The sequence below is a fragment of the Ursus americanus genome, chromosome 14 (genome assembly GCF_024610735.1).
Source record: "Ursus americanus isolate L20-20 chromosome 14, mUrsAme1.1.p, whole genome shotgun sequence".
In the NCBI taxonomy this organism is placed as follows: domain Eukaryota; kingdom Metazoa; phylum Chordata; class Mammalia; order Carnivora; family Ursidae; genus Ursus; species Ursus americanus.
Window position 1 is genome coordinate 36,745,120 of NC_142140.1, and position 19,180 is coordinate 36,764,299.

Consider the following 19,180-nt stretch of genomic DNA (forward strand, 5'->3'; position numbering starts at 1 on the left):
GGCCTGGTGTCTGGCATTCATTCCCCAGGGGGCTGTGGATGCTCTGATGACCATTTCCTGCCGGATCCCCGAGCCTGTGTTCTATGCATCCCCGTACACCACATTCTGCCAGACGGCTTAGATTAGGCTGGAGATCACCACGTTCCGTGGCCCACTGGCTCCTTTCTATGACTGCTGATGCCCAGGCCCCATCTCCGGAGATTCAGCATCTGGACTTGGTCGTGCCCCAGGAATCCCCATTGAACAGGCTCCTGGGGGCTGTGGCTTTGGTTGCCAGTGGCCGCTGAGAAGTCCTGTGCTTGGAGAGAGCAGAGCACCCTGCGAGGCCCCAGAGGCCACTTGGCACGGCAGCCCCGCTGCTTCTCAGCTCTGGTTGCAGAGAAGCGGGGGCTATGGGGGCTCAGTGGGCTGTGGCGCTCGTCCATGTGCCCACTCGCTTGCATTTCACTCTGGTAACACTGACTCCCCGGGACTGGGAGACACACTGTCTGCTCTCCCTCCAGTCACCCATTTGTGAGCTGAAGACCCTAGGGCCCAGAGAGGTGCAGGGACCTGTCAAGGCCATCCAGTGAGTCTGGAGGAAAACAGAGCCACGTGGTCGCCAGCCCGGGGTTCTGTCGGATGCACCAGGTCCACACAAGCATAATTTCCAGTTCCCTGGAACCTCAGAGGCTCCAGCAGCCCACTTTCCCTCCCTGATGGAATGGAGGTGTGAGGCTTGGTGGCTCTCAGCTTAGTGGGGACCAGAGCTGCAGCCACAACGGTGGCAAAGGCCTTGGAGAGGGGGCAGCAAGGACGTGGAGGTGTCCACAGTGGTGCTCTCAGGAGCGACAGCTGTCACAGTGTGTAGGCTCCGGCCAGAATGCCAGCAGCTGTCCTTGCCCCGCCCGGCCACTCCAAGGCCTCTCCACCTGTGCCCCAGCCTCAGCATTCCCCAGACAGGCCCAGCATTCTGGAGACAGTCTTGGAATTCTGGAGATGCCTCCAGGGAAAGCCAGAGCCACAGGAGGTGTCCGGTCCCTGGAGAGGTCTCGGGGAGAGCGGAGGGGCCCCTTCAGGCCTGCCCTTGGGAGCTGGAGAACTCAAAGACCTACACGTTACACCCAGGAGCGATGACATCCCGGGAGAGGAGGCAGGGCCACCGTGGGCCCGCCTGCCCCAGTCACATCCCTACCCTGTGCCTGGCATGGGCCAGATGCTGGAACCCTTCGGAGGGAGGCTCCGTCCCTAATTTCGTGAAATTTACCATCAGCTCAGGAGATAAGAGGGTGATGAGTGGAGTGAGGAAACCAATGTGGCGCTGGAATGGGGATTATGGAGATGCGGTGGCCACGAGGTAAGAGTGGTCTGGGATCCCAGAGGAAGTGCCTTTCTGGTCGGACAATCACAGGAGAGATGGAGAATCCTTGGTCCATGTCAAAGCTGCCATGCCTCTGGGGTGGGTGGTGGGGATGTCAAGGCAGGGCTGGAGCTAAATGAGGGGGCAGAGAGAGCACTGTAAAGTCACGCGTCCTCAGAGTAAGAAGGGCTTTCCTGGCTCCAGTCCTGGATGAGGCCCCTGGGGAAAGAGGGTATAGACAGAGGTGGACACCGGCCATCCCATGTGGGTAGTCTGGGAGAGGAGGTGTGGCCAGGGGCATGGGAGAGACCCTGGCTGAATGAGGGGCCCTGGGAGCCAGGAGGGAAGGATGGGGACATTGAAGGCAGCTGGTGGCCCTGTTAGGGACCTAGAGGTCCCTGGGGCCTTGGCCACCTGGACATGAGGGTTCCCTTGGAGCCTGACTGGAGAGAATCAAAGGTAAAGGGGAGATAGTGGGCATGGACAAAACTGGTGCAGCTTGACAGGAAATGCAGGGAGATGTGGAGTGCAGGGAGCTGTTTAAGGAGGAGGGGCAGGGAACACTGGGGAAAACCCCAGTGAGGCCGGCATAGGGTGATGCAAGATGCAGGGGTGAGGCTACAGAAGGTGAGCGGCTATGGGTCTCTGGGGAAAGATTTAAGGGCCTGGATCCAAGCTGGGCAAGGAGAATGGGGCTGAACGCACGAGGGAAGAACTGGGGCAGTGGGGATACTGAGCACAAGACGGGGTGTCCACAGGAAGGGACGTTCTGAACGGAGACGCTGAAGGTCACATCCTTATCGGTGGTGAGCTGGAGGACGAGGACAGGTAGCTGAAGTAGGGGCAGGAGAAGGTGGTTGCTGGTGAGGAGGATGGGACGGGGGTGCCCGGGGAACGTGGGCTGCTGCTGTAATCGAGAAAGGAGAAGAGAGAAACTTTAAGAGTGAAGCTTTCCGTGAACAAAACAGGAGGATGGCTGGGCTAGCTATCAAGAGGATACATGGGGTGGGGGTGGGTTGTGCCTTAAAGAGGGGTCCACAGGGAGGGGAGTCTGTGCGATGGTCCCAGTGTCTCTCTTCCAGAATGAGGTTGGTTGGGGAAGAACTAGAGGCATCCATTCCTTCCAGGCATGCCCACCCCAGAATTCTCGCTGGGAGAGGCTGGGCTGTGACTCCCCCTACGTACCCACCTGCTGGCTCCTGACACACGAGCACGCACATCACGCATGGGCTCACAAGCTCCCACCAGCACCAGGCACGAAGCTACCCCATGTGCATCACCTATTTTAACTGTTTTGCTGTATTCTGTCCTTTCCACTTTTTCTGGGCTATGGCATCCTTTGCCGAGATAGTGCTTCCTCCATGAAGGCTCCCTTGATTTCTTGATCAGAAGCAATCGGTGGAGTCTCCTACTGCTCCTGCCTTTTCATAGTACGGTTGTCTGGTTACTGTCTGCTGCCCCAAAAGGCTTTGGTTTCTGCTGGGTGGCCCCACTGCCCCACGCAGGGCTTGACGCAGCGGGCCCCTTTAGGACTTACTGCAGTTCCCCCTTTGTCCATTAGATGGCACAAGATGCCTGTGGCTGGACCCATTGATCTGGGAAATCAAGGGTAGCTTGGGGTCTGTTTCCAACTTGTGGCCAGCAAGCAGGGGGCTTCACAGAAGATCCTCACCCCCTTCCCTGGCTGGGAAAATGAGGCCCAAAGAGGGAGAAGGCCTGCTTGAGGCCACACAACAAGTTAACAGTAGAGTTGGGGCTCCCAGCCCCTGCCACAGGCTGTTTGCAGTGTGGTGTGGGCTGCCCGGCACATCTTGCTCCAATAGACCCAGGCCTCCCTGCAGCCCCAGCTGGGGGGCTGGCTGAGCTGAGACCCCCAGGGCGAGCTGGCAGACTGAGGAGTTGCTGGGCCCCTGCTCACAGCTGGTGGCCACATGCTAGTTGAGGGGCTGTCCAGCTCAATCTTCAGCCAGGCGCTGGCCTTCAGCCCAGTCTGCAGGCTGAAACGTCTCCCCAGGGAGATGAAGGCAGAGGGGCTCCACCCTCCTGAGGGCCCATGACATAATCACCACCATGCCAGCCCCTGCACAGGCACACCTCACTAGCCTGCTACACCCAAGTCGGCCGCTCCCTGGCCGTGCAAGGAGGAGACAGGCCAAAGAGGGGAGGGCTTTGGCCAAGCTTCTCAGAGGAGCCAGAGGCTGGGTGAGCTGCCGCTAGTCCCTGGCCTCCCTGAGTAGCCCCTCTCCCAATGCCAGGTCAGGACCCCCTGGGAGGAGGCATGTATGTGGCAGGGGGAGATGGAGACAGGACAGGGTTCCAGGTTCCTGGGTCCTTCCCATGCTGACTCAAGGAGCCAACCTGTGTCCCTTCCAGGGATGAGATGGGGGTGGGGGAGACAGGATCCCAGTACTCCAGGAGTCCCAGAAGAAAAAGAGAGTCCCAGGAAGAAGGGGCAGGGCTGCTCAGGGCCTGCTGTTAGCCTTCTGTGTGGCCTGGGCCAGGTCCTTTGCTCTCTGATGTCCCCAAGTTTCTTGACCACCATCTAAGGGCTTGGGCTGGTCCATCTGGGAGGCCTAACTTGCAGGAGTTTCTAGAATCCTTGGAGCTCCTACTCCAGCTGAAGCTTGAGAACTTAGTGCCTAGAGCCTCAGATTCTGAGTGAAGGGCTGTAGGGTGGGGTGGAGTGGTAGCTGGGGGGCGGGGGGCAGAGACAGGGGCTGCTGTGGGATGGGGGGCATAAGGAGGTCCCCTCACTTGCCTCTATTTAACCCCTCAGGCTCGGCTCTCCCTTGTCCCTCTTCTGTGGCTCTCCTGCCCCTGAATCAGTGCTTGGGGCAGAGGGAATGGGGAAGGGGGTGAGTGCCCTACCTCACTCTGGCGGGATCATAGGTATAGGGTCTGTGTGCAAAGGGGAGCTCTGGAAAGAACCCACCACTCACCTGGTGACACTCTGGGCCCTGGGGCTCCGGCGGATCTGCACGGGGGAGGGACGAAGGCAACGGGGGAGTTCCCTAGCATGGAGTGCATCCTGTCCTCTGCCCCAGTGAGCTGGGAAGGGGCCTGGAGGCCAGGCAGGGACAGGCTTGGGTGGAGGAGGTTGGGCTCATCTCTTGCCAATCCCCGATCTATGAAGTACGGCCAGACCTCAAGCCCCCACCCAAAACATGGAGTCCCTTGGACTGGAATGACCCTCCCAGGCAACTTGGGCCCTGCCAGGGGAGCTGGGGAGTCAGGCCAGTGCTTCAGGGAGCTGGATCCTCCTGGTATCAGGGATCTGGGCCCAGAGTCAGTTTGTCTCTGTTGTGGGGTGTCTGTCATGGGCAATGGAAGGGCAGGGAGCAAAGGAGAGCTCAGCTAGACCTCTTGCCAGCCCACCAACCTCTGATCTCTGACCCCCGACTTGCCTTCCAGGCTATGTTCCCCCATGACATTTTGTTGGAGCCCGGGGACTTGGGTTTGTGGACATTTCATGTAAACCACCCACACCCCAGCTGGGAAGAGTCTCCCCAGTGGGAAACCAGCCAGAGTGACACAGAGGCATTAACCATGCCAGTGAGGGTGGAAAGGCAGCAGGTGGATGACCGAGGGGGGCTCCCGCTGCTCCCTCCCTCCCTCCCTCCTCCTCCCCGCCTTCCTGGCCCTGCAGGGGGTGGAGTCGCTGTCTTATAAGTGTCAGGCCTGGCGGCCACGGAGCAAACTACAACCAGCGGCCAGCGGCGGAAGGAGGGCGGCTCAGCAGGCAGCGTGGTGCCCTTGGTTCCCCAGCATGGCCCCCTCGGCCTGGGCCATCTGCTGCCTCCTGGGGGGCCTTCTGCTCCGCGGGGGCAGCACCAGCCCTGGCCCCAGCGTGCCCCGCCTGCGGCTCTCCTACCGAGGTACCGGTGCACGCCCTGTTCCAGGGCGCGTCTGTGGGAGCCCGGGACGCTGTGACATCCCGTCCCCAGCTGTGGGGTCCCAGCCAGCCCCGGGCAGTCTGTTCTGCCAGTCAGAGGGATGCAGTCACTACCTGCGCAGCCCGTGGGAAGGACTTCACGGTCATTTCCCGAGATGGTGCTCCAGCTGCCATCAGAGGCGGGAACTGGGAGGAGGGCAGGGGCAGGTCCCAGGAGGGTGGAGGTGGGAGAGACAGAGACACAGGAGGACGCCCTGAGGGGGCTTCTGAGAAAAGGAGAGAGGCATGGAGGCGCTGAGAGGCCTCAGTAGGGATGGGCAGTGGGAGAGATGGGGAGGGACGGAGAGGACAGGTCTGCAGGAGGTGTGCACTCAGCCTGGGCGCCTTTGCGAGCCTGGGGCAGCGGCTTGCAGTGGAGTCCCTCCCCGATCCCCATAGCCTAGCGCCGCCGTCTGCCTCTTGTGGCCCACTTCACAATGCCGGCCTTTGTCTTTCCCTCTCTGTCCCAGAAGCTCTTCACAGCCCGGGGCAGTGGGGGGGGTGGCATCCCAGCCTCCCCTCTTTGCCCCTCCTGGCCCAAGAGTTTCCTCTGCAGATCTAGCCTGGTATGCCGGACTGCAGTTGGTGCAGACTGCTCTGACTGTGGGGATGGTCCCGGGGAAGGTCCCTGTGCCACGGGAGCTCCGTGACACTTCTTGGGGAAACCAGAGGGGTGATCAGCTTCCCTGGGAGCCCCAATCCAAGTGGGGAGACCCAGGCCTACTCTGGGAAGTTTGAGAGGGGAGACACGGCTCTACTCTGGAGAGTCCGTAGTTGGGTCTGGAGGGGAGAATGTGGTCCTGTCCTGGGAGCTGTGGTTTGGGGCGGAAGTCAGGCTATAGGAAAATGCCTAAATAGGGCAAATCCCCTTGAAAGTACTGTCAGACATGAGGGCTTCCTGGAAGAGGCTGTTGATGAGTTTGGGGATGGAGTGGGTACTGGGCTGGCCACTTTGGGTGGGTCATTCTTTGGGCAGGCTTTCCCCAGGGTGGCCACCATATCCTGCTGCTTGCCCCTTCGGCCACCTGTCACTTCCACATCCCTAGCCAAACCCCAGGAACCTATTTCAGCATCCTCAGCTCCTGGAACCAGCATCCCCAGCCAGCCACCCCCCACCCCCACTGCTGGGGCCTGGAAGGGCAGTGTCTACGGAGGAGAAAGTCTTCCTTAGTCACGTCCCTGGACTAGAGCCTTGGGCTCCAGCCGGTCCTACCTGGCCTTTCCCATATCCAGGCCTTTGCCAGGTGTTCCCTCTGCTGGGAATGCTCTCCCCTGTCTGTCCACATCTCCCACTGAGTCAGCCTTGCCCACAGCTCACACTCACCCAGCCTTCTTCCAGGCTCTTTCCAGCACTTTGCCCAGCTTGCTACCGCAAGTTCTGCCAGTGAGGCCAACTTCCCTGGGGACTGGAGAGGACACAGGTGGGCACAGATGGGGAAGGAGATGTTAACTGAAAGATCAAGAGACCAAGGGATGAAGGGCTAGAAAGCAGGGCTCAGAGCCCCCTGTCCCACCCACCCCCAGGAGCCATTTCCCAGAAGCCCTCCAGCAGGCCTGTGGATGGAAACACTTTCCAGATGTGAGTGTGGGGGGGGGTGGTAAATGCACAGCTGAGCCCTCCACCTCCACACCTTAGCGGGGGAAGTGGGCTGAGCGGTAGGCCCTGACCCCCAACCTGCTCCCTCCTAGATCTCCTGTCTGCCAACCGTTCCGCTGTCTTTCTGGGTCCCCGGGGCTCCCTGGACCTTCGGGCCATGTACCTGGATGAGTACCGGGACCGCCTTTTTCTGGGGGGCCGCGATGCCATCTACTCTCTGCGGCTAGACCAGTCGTGGCCGGATCCCCGGGAGGTGAGCAGGACTGATGGAGGGGAGGATCTGCCTGAGAGCTGGGAGGCCAGAGAGGGACCAGGCTGTGAGGTCAGGAGTCAGCCGGGCTGTGTTTTCAGGTCCTGTGGCCACCACAGCCAGGACAGAAGGACGAGTGTGTTCACAAGGGAAGAGATCCCTTGGTGAGTGCTGTCAGGAGTGACTGCCCCCCAGCCCTGACCAATACCCAGGGCTTGACCCCCTGTGGCCACTCCCCCAGGTACTTGTGCTAGGGGCATTTGGAGCAGATCTTGGGGGCTCTTGAAGGTCTGTGAAGAATGTCACCCCCCCCCCAGATCCCCAGAGCTGATCAGCCAGGCAGGGCTAAGTCCTGGGACCCAAGGAGACGATAAGCACCCCCTCATCCTCTCCACCCCACCCCTCTTCTCCGTGCTAGGCGGAGTGTGCCAACTTTGTACGGGTGCTGCGGCCCTACAACCGGACCCACCTGCTGGCGTGTGGCACTGGGGCCTTTCAGCCCACCTGTGCCCTCATCACAGTCGGGCACCGTGGGGAGGTGAGCCTGGGGCAGGCCCCACAAGGGCCTGGGAGGCAGTGACATTTCCTCCCTGCTGTCTGAACACTCCCCATTGAGCCTGGTTCGGGGCAGAGGGGTCAGGGGTGTGAAAGGCATCTTTGTGCCAGGCTGACCCCGTTGGCAAGGCCCTGAATGAAGGCGTCTTCCGCTCACTCTCCAGCTGCACGCGATGGCCACTGCCCGGGTGGGGGGCTGGTGCTGTTTCCCAGGTGACACCCTTCCCTCCCTTCCTCCCTCTCCCCCAGCATGTGCTCCACCTTGAGCCCGGCAGTGTGGCAAGTGGGCGGGGGCGGTGCCCACATGAGCCCAGCAGTCCCTTCGCCAGCACCTTTGTAGGTGGGTGACGCTCAGGCCAGGGTGGGCATGATGAGAGGGGGGCTGGCCGATGTCCTTTGGAAGGGTTGGGGCCAGCTACGGGGCCTGGCCCTCCTCCCCTGACTCTGCCCCATTCTCGCCCAGGTGGGGAGCTCTACACAGGCCTCACGGCTGACTTCCTGGGGCGCGAGGCCATGATCTTCCGGAGTGGGGGTCCTCGGCCAGCTTTGCGTTCTGACTCTGACCAGAACCTCCTACATGGTGAGGCCAGGGTCTGCCCAGGGCAAGGCTGGCTGGGGTCTGCCCCCAGCACTGACGGGGAGGCAGGAGAGTCCTGCACTGGAGTAGGGATGGGAGGGATGGCCCAACCCCACTCTACTCCCTGGGACTCCAGCCTCGAGTGGGGTCCCTGTGTCTCTTCCCCTCCCCGCTGGGTTCAGCACCTCCCCCTCAACCCAATCCTCCCCTGTGAGGCCCCCGCGACCAGCTGCACCGTGTCACCTCCCAGACCCGCGGTTTGTGATGGCCACCCGGATTGCTGACAACTCCGACCAGGATGATGACAAGGTGTACTTCTTCTTCTCGGAAACTGTGCCCTCGCCCGATGGTGGCCCAGGCCATGTCACCGTCAGCCGCGTGGGCCGTGTCTGCGTGGTGAGAGCTGTGAGGAGGCGGTGAGGTTCAGATCCTCACTGCACCCCCTTCCTACACCTGTCCCCGACCAGCAGCAGGAGGGAAACTGAGGCAAGGGTGTGAAGCCAACATCCATGCCTCTACCCCCAAGGGTGAGGGTGGAGGAGCAGGAGGGGGCCCATCCCCGTGGAGCTCGAGGTGGTGAGGTTCAGATCCTCACTACACCCCCTTCCTACACCTGTCCCCGACCAGCAGCAGGAGGGAAACTGAGGCAAGGGTGTGAAGCCAACATCCATGCCTCTCCCCCCAAGGGTGAGGGTGGAGGAGCAGGAGGGGGCCCATCCCCGTGGAGCTCGAGGCTGACTCTGACGCTCACCCCCAGAATGACGCAGGCGGCCAGCGAGTGCTGGTGAACAAATGGAGCACTTTTCTCAAGGCCAGGCTGGTGTGCTCCGTGCCTGGCCCTGGTGGTGCCGAGACCCACTTTGACCAGCTGGGTAAGGGCATGGCCGGGGGCAGGCCTGGGTGTGGGTGTGGAGGGCTCAGAGCCAGTGAGTGGGGGGCACTGACGGTGGTCTTCTGTCTCCTAGAGGATGTGTTCCTGCTGTGGCCCAGCTCAGGGAAGACCCTCGAGGTGTATGCTCTGTTCAGCACAGTCAGGTGGGCACACGGGCCTCCCCTCGCAGTCCCATCCCTGGTCCAGTCTCTGCACCCCCAGTGTCCTCTGTTGAGCCTCTGCTTTTGTGTCCTGACTTTACCACGGGTCCCTGTCTCTGCCCCTGACTCAAGGACTTGGAGGCTCTATTCTCTCTCTCTCTCTCTCTTTGTCTTTCTTTGCTTGGGTGTCCTGTTTTCCAGTCTCTGCTGTCTGCAGGCACCATCACCCTCTGTCCTGTCCAAGGAGCCATGCTGCCCCCTTCCCACCTGTGACAGCCACTCTGGCCTGACTGTCCCTGTCCGCCCTCGGCAGTGCCGTGTTCCAGGGGTTCGCCGTCTGTGTGTACCACATGGAGGATATCTGGGAGGTCTTCAAGGGGCCCTTTGCCCACCAAGATGGTCCCCAGCACCAGTGGGGACCCTATGGGGGCAAGGTGCCCTTCCCTCGGCCTGGAGTGGTGAGTGTCTGCCTGGAGCCAGGCCAGGGGAGAGGGACTCCACCTTGGGACAACCTTGGGGCTGAGCTGGGGCTCCAGAAGGGCCGGGTGGGGTAAGGAGGGGAGCAGAGCCCTGACCACATTAAGAAGCTACGGCAAGTACGGCTCCTCCGAAGTCAGCATGCCCAGGCGGTGGGGCCTGGAGACAGGCTGGGGGGGTGGCACGTGTGGTCCCAGGATGCTTCAGTGCTCTCTTTGCTGCCAACGCAGTGCCCCAGCAAGATGACAGCACAGCCAGGACGACCCTTTGGCAGCACCAAGAACTACCCAGACGAGGTGCTGCAATTTGCCCGAGCCCACCCACTTATGTTCCGGCCTGTGCGGCCACGGCTGGGCCGCCCTGTCCTTGTCAAAACGCACCCGGCCCAGCAGTTGCAGCAGATCGTGGTGGACCGCGTGGAGGCAGAGGACGGGACCTACGACGTCATCTTCCTAGGGACTGGTGGGTGGGCTGAGCGGGGAGTGGGATGGCCTGGCTGGGGAGGTGTGCCAGAGGGGGCGGGGCGCTCCTTCTTCCACTGATGCCTCCTTCCCTGTCCTAGACTCAGGCTCTGTGCTCAAGGTCATCGCCCTCCAGGGTGGGGGCTCCACTGAGTCCGAGGAAGTGGTCTTGGAGGAGCTCCAGGTGTTTAAGGTGAGGGCGGGCTGGGGGGAGGGGGGACTGATGGGAAGGGTCCCCCCCACCCCCACTGCTGGGTCTAGGCCTGGCTAGTGGAAGTGAAACTGAGACCCTCGCTGCTGCAGGGCCTTGCTGATGCTCTGTCTGGCCATGGGGCCCAGAGAAAAGTTGGAGGGCCCAGGGAGGCGTGTCCAAGGTGATCACCCCTTGACAAAGCCCTGCCAGGCTCAAGTTGCAGTGATGGGGTAGCTGAGACCCCAAGTCCCTAAGGGCTTCTGTGGGCCCCTCTATAGAGCCAGGCAGGGCGCCACCTGGGGGACTGCTGTGCTCCTGACAAGGGACAGGTGATGTGGGGCAGGTGCCTCCTTGCTGGAGAACAGGTCTGTGGGAGGGGGCGCGAGCTTTGTGCTTTTCGCCAAGCCTCCTCCTTGGAGGCCAGCCAGGGTGAGGGGACCTTTCTAATAACCCAACGTCTGGGAAGGCTGTCTGGCCGCAGTTGCCAAGGAGGGCACTGACCCAGGCTGGGAGGTAGGGGGCTGGAGGAGGCTGAAGCAGGGACCCAGGGAAGGTCTGGCCCCAGCCCACCCCTCTCGGACCCTCCTCCTTCCGCAGGTGCCAACACCCATCACTGAGATGGAGATCTCTGTCAAAAGGGTAAGAGCAGCTGCCATCCCGCCCCTCTTCCTTTCTCTAACCCCGCATCCAAAGCGCTTTGAGCACGACACGCTGCTGGCTGCTGGAAAGTGGTGCTGCAGCAGACCCTGGGGCTGCCCGATGAGGCCTTCCAATGAGGCTTGCGAGTCCAGCAGGGAGCTGAGATGCCCGTGCATGAAACTAGTGGGCAGTGGGAGCCCCGAGTAAGTGAGGCTGTGTTCAGAGAAGGGGAGGTCCACAAAGGCCAGTCCCCTGGGGAGACAGCTTCATGCTGGAAAACAAAATCCAGAATTTAAATCAAATAGGGGAGAGCCACTTTTTAGAGGCTGGCTGCGTCCTTTGGCAAGTAGCAAAATCTCAAGTTTATCTACCCCGGTTTATCTTTGGGTAAAGCCCAACTTTTGTATTGGGATTGCTTAAAGCAGAGCATACTTCTAAGCTCAGAGGCAAGTCAGGATAAAGGTTACTGAGGTAAAGAGCAAAGCCAGCAGCAGGAAGGGCCTGGAGAAGCTCCTTAGAGAAGAGGCCTGCCCTGTGCCCCCCCCCCCCCGCCCCGTGGCCTGGCACAGGATCTGCTGTAGGTCAGGTGCGCGATGAACGTTTTTGGCATCTGGGGAGGCATCCAAGAGGTTCTGGAAGACTGCCTGCAAACCGTGGGGAGGTCTCAGGAAGCCCAAGGGGGCCAAGGGCCTCGCTGCTTCTCGGTGGGGCCCAGACTCACGTTGGCTCTGCTTGTGTTCCTCCCAGCAAATGCTGTACGTGGGCTCGAGGCTCGGCGTGGCCCGGCTGCGGCTGCACCGCTGTGAAACTTACGGCAGCGCCTGCGCGGAGTGCTGCCTGGCCCGAGACCCCTACTGTGCTTGGGACGGCGCCTCCTGCACCCGCTACCGGCCCGGCAGCGGGAAGCGCCGGTCCCGCAGGCAGGACGTCCGGCATGGCAACCCTGCCCTGCAGTGTCTGGCCGAGAGCCAGGAAGGTGAGTGGTGGCAGGCACGGGGGTGCCAGCCGGGCTCCCACAGGCCTCTCCTCGCCCCTCTGGCCTGGGCTCAATGGCCTCCTGGGAAGGGTGGCCTCAGATGGGTCCATCTTAACACCCCGCCCTCGGTTTTCCTACGCAGGCAGCTCCCGTCAGGGGGTGGGTGGAGGGTCTTCGGACAGAGTGATGGACGCCTAGGTCCCTGTCGCACTGGTGGGGGTCCCGGGGTCCCACAGTCCTGAGCCAAGCCCCCCTCCTCCTCCCACCAGAGGAGGCTGAAGGCCCCGCAGCGGCCACCACGGTCTACGGCACGGAGCACAACAGCACCTTCCTGGAGTGCCTGCCCAAGTCCTCCCAGGCAGCCGTGCTCTGGCTCCTGCAGAAGCCAGGAGGCCAGGGGCCCGACCAGGTGAGCAAGCGCCCTGCCTCCAGCTGCCCATGTCCTGATGCCACATTCCTCCCTGAACTCCAAGTCCTGACCCCTAGGGAGTCGCTCTGGGGGGATCCTGCCAAGGTCAACTGAGGAAAAGTGTGTATTAGGTGCCTGGGGTGCTTCCGCCTCCGGGAACGCCCAGGCGAGATGGGGGTCCAGTGACGGGGAGCCTGCCCACTCCCAGGCACAGAGCTGAGCTTTGGGCGGTGGGGCAGCAGAGGTGGAAGAGAGGGAAAGGGGGACTGGGCTGGTCAAGAAGCCTCCCCATGCTGACACATATGGCTCATCTTTGAAGGGGTCTCTTTCCCAGGGGTTCTTGGTTCTCCTCTGCCCGGGGTTGAGCCTAACTTACACTGAAACTTGCACACGCATACACCCCTACGCACACACCCACTGCCTAGCTCAACACTTCGTCCGTGGAGTCCAGCTGTTGCCCAGGCCCTCTCCTCCCCCATACGGAAAGGTCTGTCAACCCCAGAAATGGCTTCAGTCTGGGGCCTGAGGAGGGCGTGGGTGGGGCAGGGTGAGGAACCATTCTGGAGCCTCTCCCATGGGCAGGGAAGGGGAGGGAGTGGGTTGATTACAGGAGGGGCTCTCCTTCCAGCTTGGGAACTGGGGGAGGCCAGCTTTGGGCCAGCTGTTGGGCTAGGCACTAGGAAGACACCCCCAGGAGGCCAGAGGCAGTGAGCAACAAGATGGTTACACAATAGTCACGCCCAAGCGGTCCAGCCTCCACGTGCAGATGTGCAGACAGGGTCCAGGCCTGATCAGAGTAGCACTCCTGCCTCCTGCACTGGGGTGGGCACTCAGCCCACCCCTGGCTGGGGGAGCGAACAGTGCAGACAGGGACAGGGAAGGCTCTGTGTGTGTGTGTGTGTGTGTGTGTGTGTGTGTGTGTAGTGGAGGGGACTTCTGGTCTTAGGGCTATGGGTATAGCCCCCCTGAATAAAAGCCCATAAGTACCTTTACCCACTCTGGTCCCTGGGACTATATGGCAGGGCCCCCAAGGCCAAGGTAGGTTCCCCAGAGCTCTGACTAGGGGAGAAACCAAAAGCTTCCTTCACAAGCCCCGTCCTGTTTCTGCAAGTAGCTCACAGTCCGGAGGAGGAGGCCAGCCCGGGCAGGAGAGAGCGGGGAGGGCAGTGCTTCAGCGCTGGGCCCTGAGCTGTGACTCTGGAACCGCGGGGAGAGAAACTGATGGTGGGTGTGCCCTACTCCGTGCCCCTCTCACACCCTCCCACACCCCCAACAGGTAAAGACGGATGAGCGAGTCCTGCAGACCGAGCAGGGGCTGCTGTTCCGAAGACTCAGCCCTCTGGACGCCGGCATCTACACCTGTAAGACACTGGAGCATGGCTTCTCCCAGACCGTGGTCCGCCTGGCGCTGGAGGTGATCGTGGCCTCGCAGCTCAACAGCCTGTTTCCTCGGGAGCCAAGACCAGAGGAGCCCCCTGCCCGGGGAGGCCTGGCCGCTACCCCCTCCAAGGCCTGGTATAAGGACATCCTGCAGCTCATCGGCTTCGCCAACCTGCCGCGGGTGGACGAGTACTGTGAGCGTGTGTGGTGCTCCTCCAGGAGCCGGGGCAAACAGGCCAAGGGCAAGAGCTGGGCGGGGCTGGAGCTGGGCAAGAAGGTGAAGAGCCGGGTGCAGGCCGAGCGCAATCGGACGCCCCGGGAGGTGGAGGCCACATAGAAGAGCATGGAGGAGAGGGTGGTTGGGATGGACCGGGTGGCCCAGCAGCCCCCAGAGTCTCCTACCCACCCAGCTAGGGCAGAGGGGGACCAACATGCCCGATTGCCTCTTAGAGATGGGAGTCTCTGTCCCCCATACTTCTACCAGGCTGCCCACAGGAAAGGCTGGGGCCCAATGGAGAGGCCCCGTGTCCGAGGCCTGTTCCCTGCCCCCTGTGCTCCCAGTCCTAGGCTGGAGCCAGCACCCTCTGGCTGCTGCCAGCCCCAGTGGGCCTGCTGTTTGTTCTCAGATATGGCCCCCAGAGCGCATTTCCGCTTGTGCCCGGCCCTGCGAGGGCTGGGTGGTTCTTTCCCAGCCAGCAGAACAATGGCCATTCTGAGTGGGTGTATGGGTACGTCCGAGGAGGTGCCTGGGCAGGGGGCCCTCAGGCAGCCAGAGGAGGATGGAAGTTCCCTCTAAGCTAGCACCCATCAAGAGGACATAGCGTGACTTGGGGTGGGGAAGGGAAGGTGCTAGGAAGGTGGCACAGCAAGACCCTCCCCCTACGTTGTGCCCTGATATCTTGGTGGCTCCCTGCTGCTGCCCACCCCTCTTCTCCATGACAGAATCATAGAAGCGTAGACAGCCCGAGCTCCTTGGCACCCGGGGGTGGTCTGGGTCTCAGGCCCTACTTCATAAACCAAGCGGTGTCTCACCGTCTGATTTGCCTTTCCCAGACCCCAAGCTGCCAGGCCAGGTTCCCTGGGATGCCCAGAGCTCCTGCCAGGATTCTCCCTTCCCACCATCAGGGTCTCCATGCTGATGAGCAGGGAGAGGGTGGATTCTAGGAGAATGTCATCCCCCCTCTATGTGGACTCGGGGTGGGGCGAGGGGAGCTGGGACGTGTGGGGCAGGAGGAGGGGGCTGTCTTTCACCAGCAATGCAAGCATGCCCACAGCTGGGGAGGGCGGAATGTGGCAGCTCCCTCAGCAAGCTGCAGCTGGTGGGAGGACCAGGCGCAGGTGCTTTGCCCGGGGGCACAGAGGACTGGAGGCTTCTGGGATGGGGAAAGGGTGAGAGGCGCTTGCATGGGCTACGGGACCCCAGGGCAGGCATTCTCAAGAACCCAGGATAGCATCAGTTAGCTCAGGGGCCACAGGAAAACCGGATGTTTCCCACCCTGGAATCTTTGGTTTCTACTAAGTAAGGGTTGGTGGTGAATGGTTTCATTTATGAAGACTTCTCTCTTTTAAGGGAAAAAAAAATGGAGGGCAAGAGCCTGTTAAGTCCTGCCGGTTCTTGGGGGTAAGGCTCAGGGGGCCAGGATGCATTTTGTCTGGGTGTGTTTTTGCCATCAGTGGCGATGTGTTTCTTGGACTGGGGAGCACGGAGGGGAGGAGAAGGAAGACTGAATGAAAAGTCATCCCCAGCCTGCAAATGAGCACAAAACCAACGGGGGGGGGGGGGGACAAGAGCTTCAGGTTCGAGATTCCCCCTGTGAGAACAACCAAGAGGAAGAAAGGAGGGAAAAAAACCAGATAAAAAGCAGGACAGGACTTCCTGCTCCATTGAACTCAAACCCCGACTGTGCGTCTAGCCTTGGATCTTATCTGAGTCACCCCATCACACACAGAGAACTGGGGTCCGAAATAGGCCCCCCTTTCCTCTTTGACTTCACAGGCAGTGAACCAGAGGCACTGAGATTGACTTGACAACCCCTTGGGAATCCTCGGGCCTGGGGTTGCCGTGGCTGGGATGTCTGCAGATAAAAGCAGAGGAGAGGAGGACTGTGGGGAGGGGGGCTGGAGAAGGGAGCAGGGGGAGAGGTAGAGGCCATGGAAGAGGGGCAAGAAAGAGCACGGAGCCCCAGGAATGGGTGCTCAGAGCTGCGGCCCCTCTATTCCAGAGAAGCAAGGAAAAAATGTCCAGGCTCTCAGTGTCCTCTAGGCTGGACCCAGGCATGGCCGCTCCAGGCATGGCCACTCCAGGCATGGCCGCTCCAGGCATGGCCGCTCCAGGCATGGCCGCTCCAGGCATGGCCACTCCAGGCAGGGTTCTCTGGGGAAGTTACTCTGGAAAATGGAAGAGGAGCTCAAAATCCTAAACAACGAACACCTGCCCTTAGAAAATTGTGGACAGCTTCTGCCAACTCCCCACACCTCCCACCCCTGGTACTGTGTGTGATTAACTCCTGGAAATGCCTCTATGTGTGAATTCTATTTTTATATTCATATGTTGAGATGGGCCTTGTGGTTTCTCTGTCTTCAGTAATTACTATTGTTATTTTTATTGTCATGACCACCTCTGTGCTCTGATGAGGATACGTGGTGGTCTACCACACAGACCTACAAGGAAAGCGATGAAATGAATATTTATAACACATAATTATATCATTAGTGTATCTCTGTATTTCTGTTCTAAATTGACTGATGCCATCTGTGTGAGCTAGAAAGGAAGAGCCTCTCCATCCATTCCGGGAGGGAGAAGGCCACCATAAGGGGTATATTCTAGAAGGGAGGGAGATGGGCATGAGGGGAAGGAAGGAAGGAGTCAAAGGACTTTGTCTAGGAAACTGAGATGGCTTATTAAGTTAGGAAACTCCTGCCCCTCAGGCTTCTGAGACTGACCTTCACGGGCTTCAGGAAGATGTTGAGTCAGAAAAAAAAATGCTGGCAAAGGGCAGCTGGGCACGTAGGCAGCCTTGTTCCTTTTCCACGATAGCACTTGATATTTCTAACAGCAACACTTGGCCTGGTGCCTGTCTTCGTCGCGGGCCACATACCAACGTATATTAAGGCCACTGTGCTCTTGCCTGGGGTGCTGGGCTGCGCTGTGGGGGTTGAAGCTTCTGAGGAGGAGGGGAAGTCTGGATGCCGCTGAAGGCGCCACTGAAGGCTCCCACTCCCCCAGTGACATCGTGCCCCTGCCCAAATAACAGAGCCCAGTGCTGCTGGAGGGAGATAGGAAAAGGCGGGCGCGATTCGAAGGTGGGAGGGACATCTTGCCAGGGAGACTAGGCTCTTGCTAGTGTGCTGAGTACAGGCCCTCAACCCATACTACAGCAGGCGGCTTAAAAAGTCGGCTGTCTGTCCCATCTTGCAGCCCAGCAGCGGGGCCCCTCCTCTTGCCCCTGGGCCTGGCAGATGGAACCTCGGTGCCCTGCCCTAAGCTGCCACCACCACCGCCTGAGAAGCATCGTCAGCCCCCACTTGGCACGGAGTGTAGGCCTGGGAGGGACTTGACCTCCGCAGCCCCTTCTCTCCCTAGGCCACAGCAGCTCTGTTCCCCCCTTCGCACCCCTTGGGCCTGGACTTCTCCCCCTCATGCCTCCCACCTTGAGTCCTATTTCCCGCCTCGGGGGCCTCCCTTTCTCTCTCTGGAAGCTTTTTTCTCCAAGTCTCATACATCCCCTAGTCTTTGGGCCAGTGTCACCATTTCCCAAATGGGTTTAGCATGACAAGGGTCAAATAAATACGGGGATTTCTGTCCCTTGAGCCCCCACGGGAGCTCCTGTGTGTGCAGCCCGTTTGCCCTGTGAAACCCCTAAGAAGCCCAGGATGATGTCCCATTAATTTGCATGTCTGCTACGAGCTACAGGATTCTCCCAAACCTGGGGTCCTTTTTCCCCCGTCAAGTAATCACCACCTCGTGCTTCTATTGTCGTGAAGCATACTTTGGGAAAACGCGGGTTTGATTAATTCCTTCCCCTGCCGTTAGTTTATTCATCTCTGCTTTCTAAGCCTGTAAACTCTGGAGACCCTGGCCTCCCAGATGGAAGAGCCACAACTTGGCTTCCCATGCCAGGCACCGAGCGGGACCCGCCATCCCAGGGCCAGGGCTGCCAAGCCGCCAGTCTGCTGGCCCCGGGGCCTGGCCTCTGCCCATCCTCCCACACCCAGTCTGCCTCCACAGCCCACTTCCTGGCAAGATCCTCTGCGGGTGGCTAGGGCTCCCCCCAAGTCTGTGGCTGTCCAGCAGTCCAACAGACTCATTTCTAAGGAAGGCTGGGGGTAGGGAGGGAGCAGAATAGAGGAGGAAAACAGCTCTTTACACTTTCTCAAATGGTCCCCTCGCACTCAGCGAAGCCCAGGTCAGTTTCTAGACATCCCTCGACTCCCCCAGTTGGAGGAGAGAGCAGGCAGCAGCCATCAGGAGCCAGACTATCCTCTCCATGGGTCCAGATGCAGCTTCAGCAGGGGTGGGGGTTGGGCAGGGAACTCACTCACGTGCCTCTGCCAGTCCAGTGCACTGAGGCTTCTCCAGCCAGACACATCACCTTCTTAGAGCTAGGAGACAGCGTCGCTCAGAAACAGCCCCATTTCCATTCCTAGTTAGGGATCCACCCCAGCCTTCCCCAAGTGCTGGTTCTCAGGGTCTCCCAAAGGAGAAGTTTCAGGCCACACCAAGATCAAATCCCCAAGGTTTCCTGACTACAAACTTGGCCCTGGTGTAGGGAGAGGGCGAGTGGGTGGGGCTAGGTTTCATACAATACCTGCCGGGGGAACTTAAGGGCTGTTGGGCCCCTGCCCTGTCTCCCCTTCCGGACTCACCCCCCACCCCTGGGGAACAGGAGATGAGGCAACAGCAGCTGTGGCCCTGTGCCCCCTTCCCACTGCCCCACCCCTGCGCACCCTTGCCGTGGGTACCGCTACTGGGCCCGTTCCCTAGAGGCCTTGTCCTAATGAAGCCTCTCACTTTCCCGCTGGATTTTCACTAAGGAAACTCCTGGTTCCTCAATGCAGCCTTTTCAAAGAGCATTCTCCGCCGGGGATGGGAAGTGTTGCACGGACTCCAGGGAGGCCTCCTAAGGGACACCTGCCCCTATCCTCACCCTGACCTTAGCAGTCAGCTAGGAGCTTGCACTCAGGGACCCTGCAGAGGGGGACTCAGGTGATCAGTCCTGACCTCTTTCCCCCAGGGAGGAAGATGACTGAGTGTAGCCTCATCCATCCCAACGGGGTGTGTTTCACTTCCATAAGCATCCCACTGGGCAGAGAGGGAAGACCAGAAAAAGGGGACTGGTGTGGGCTGGCAAGGATTCCAAAATG

The 19,180-nt window shown here is 60.4% G+C and overlaps 1 protein-coding gene across 2 annotated transcripts; it reads left to right on the top strand.

Moving 5' to 3' along the window:
* The first annotated feature begins 5,023 nt into the window (after positions 1–5,023).
* On the top strand, positions 5,024–16,541 carry SEMA3G (semaphorin 3G). Of its 2 annotated transcripts, XM_045807291.2 has the most exons (16): positions 5,024–5,214; positions 6,960–7,120; positions 7,219–7,281; positions 7,536–7,655; positions 7,922–8,012; positions 8,136–8,252; positions 8,500–8,645; positions 9,007–9,121; positions 9,215–9,284; positions 9,595–9,739; positions 9,989–10,220; positions 10,321–10,412; positions 11,010–11,051; positions 11,799–12,027; positions 12,297–12,436; positions 13,713–16,541. In XM_045807291.2, exons 1-16 carry the CDS (start codon positions 5,106–5,108, stop codon positions 14,151–14,153), a joined length of 2,313 nt encoding a protein of 770 aa, XP_045663247.1. In that variant the 5' UTR covers positions 5,024–5,105; the 3' UTR covers positions 14,154–16,541. The 2 variants fall into 2 exon arrangements, with proteins under 2 accessions (XP_045663247.1, XP_087723127.1); XM_087867001.1 differs by lacking the exon at positions 7,219–7,281.
* Positions 16,542–19,180: the final 2,639 nt, after the last annotated feature.

Coding starts and splice junctions, on each gene's coding strand:
- SEMA3G (XM_045807291.2), top strand. CDS start 5,106: ATGGCCCCCTCGGCCTGGGCCATCTGCTGCCTCCTGGGGGGCCTTCTG. Junction 7,656..7,921: donor CAGTCGGGCACCGTGGGGAG/GTGAGCCTGGGG, acceptor CCTCTCCCCCAG/CATGTGCTCCACCTTGAGCC. Junction 12,028..12,296: donor TCTGGCCGAGAGCCAGGAAG/GTGAGTGGTGGC, acceptor TCCTCCCACCAG/AGGAGGCTGAAGGCCCCGCA.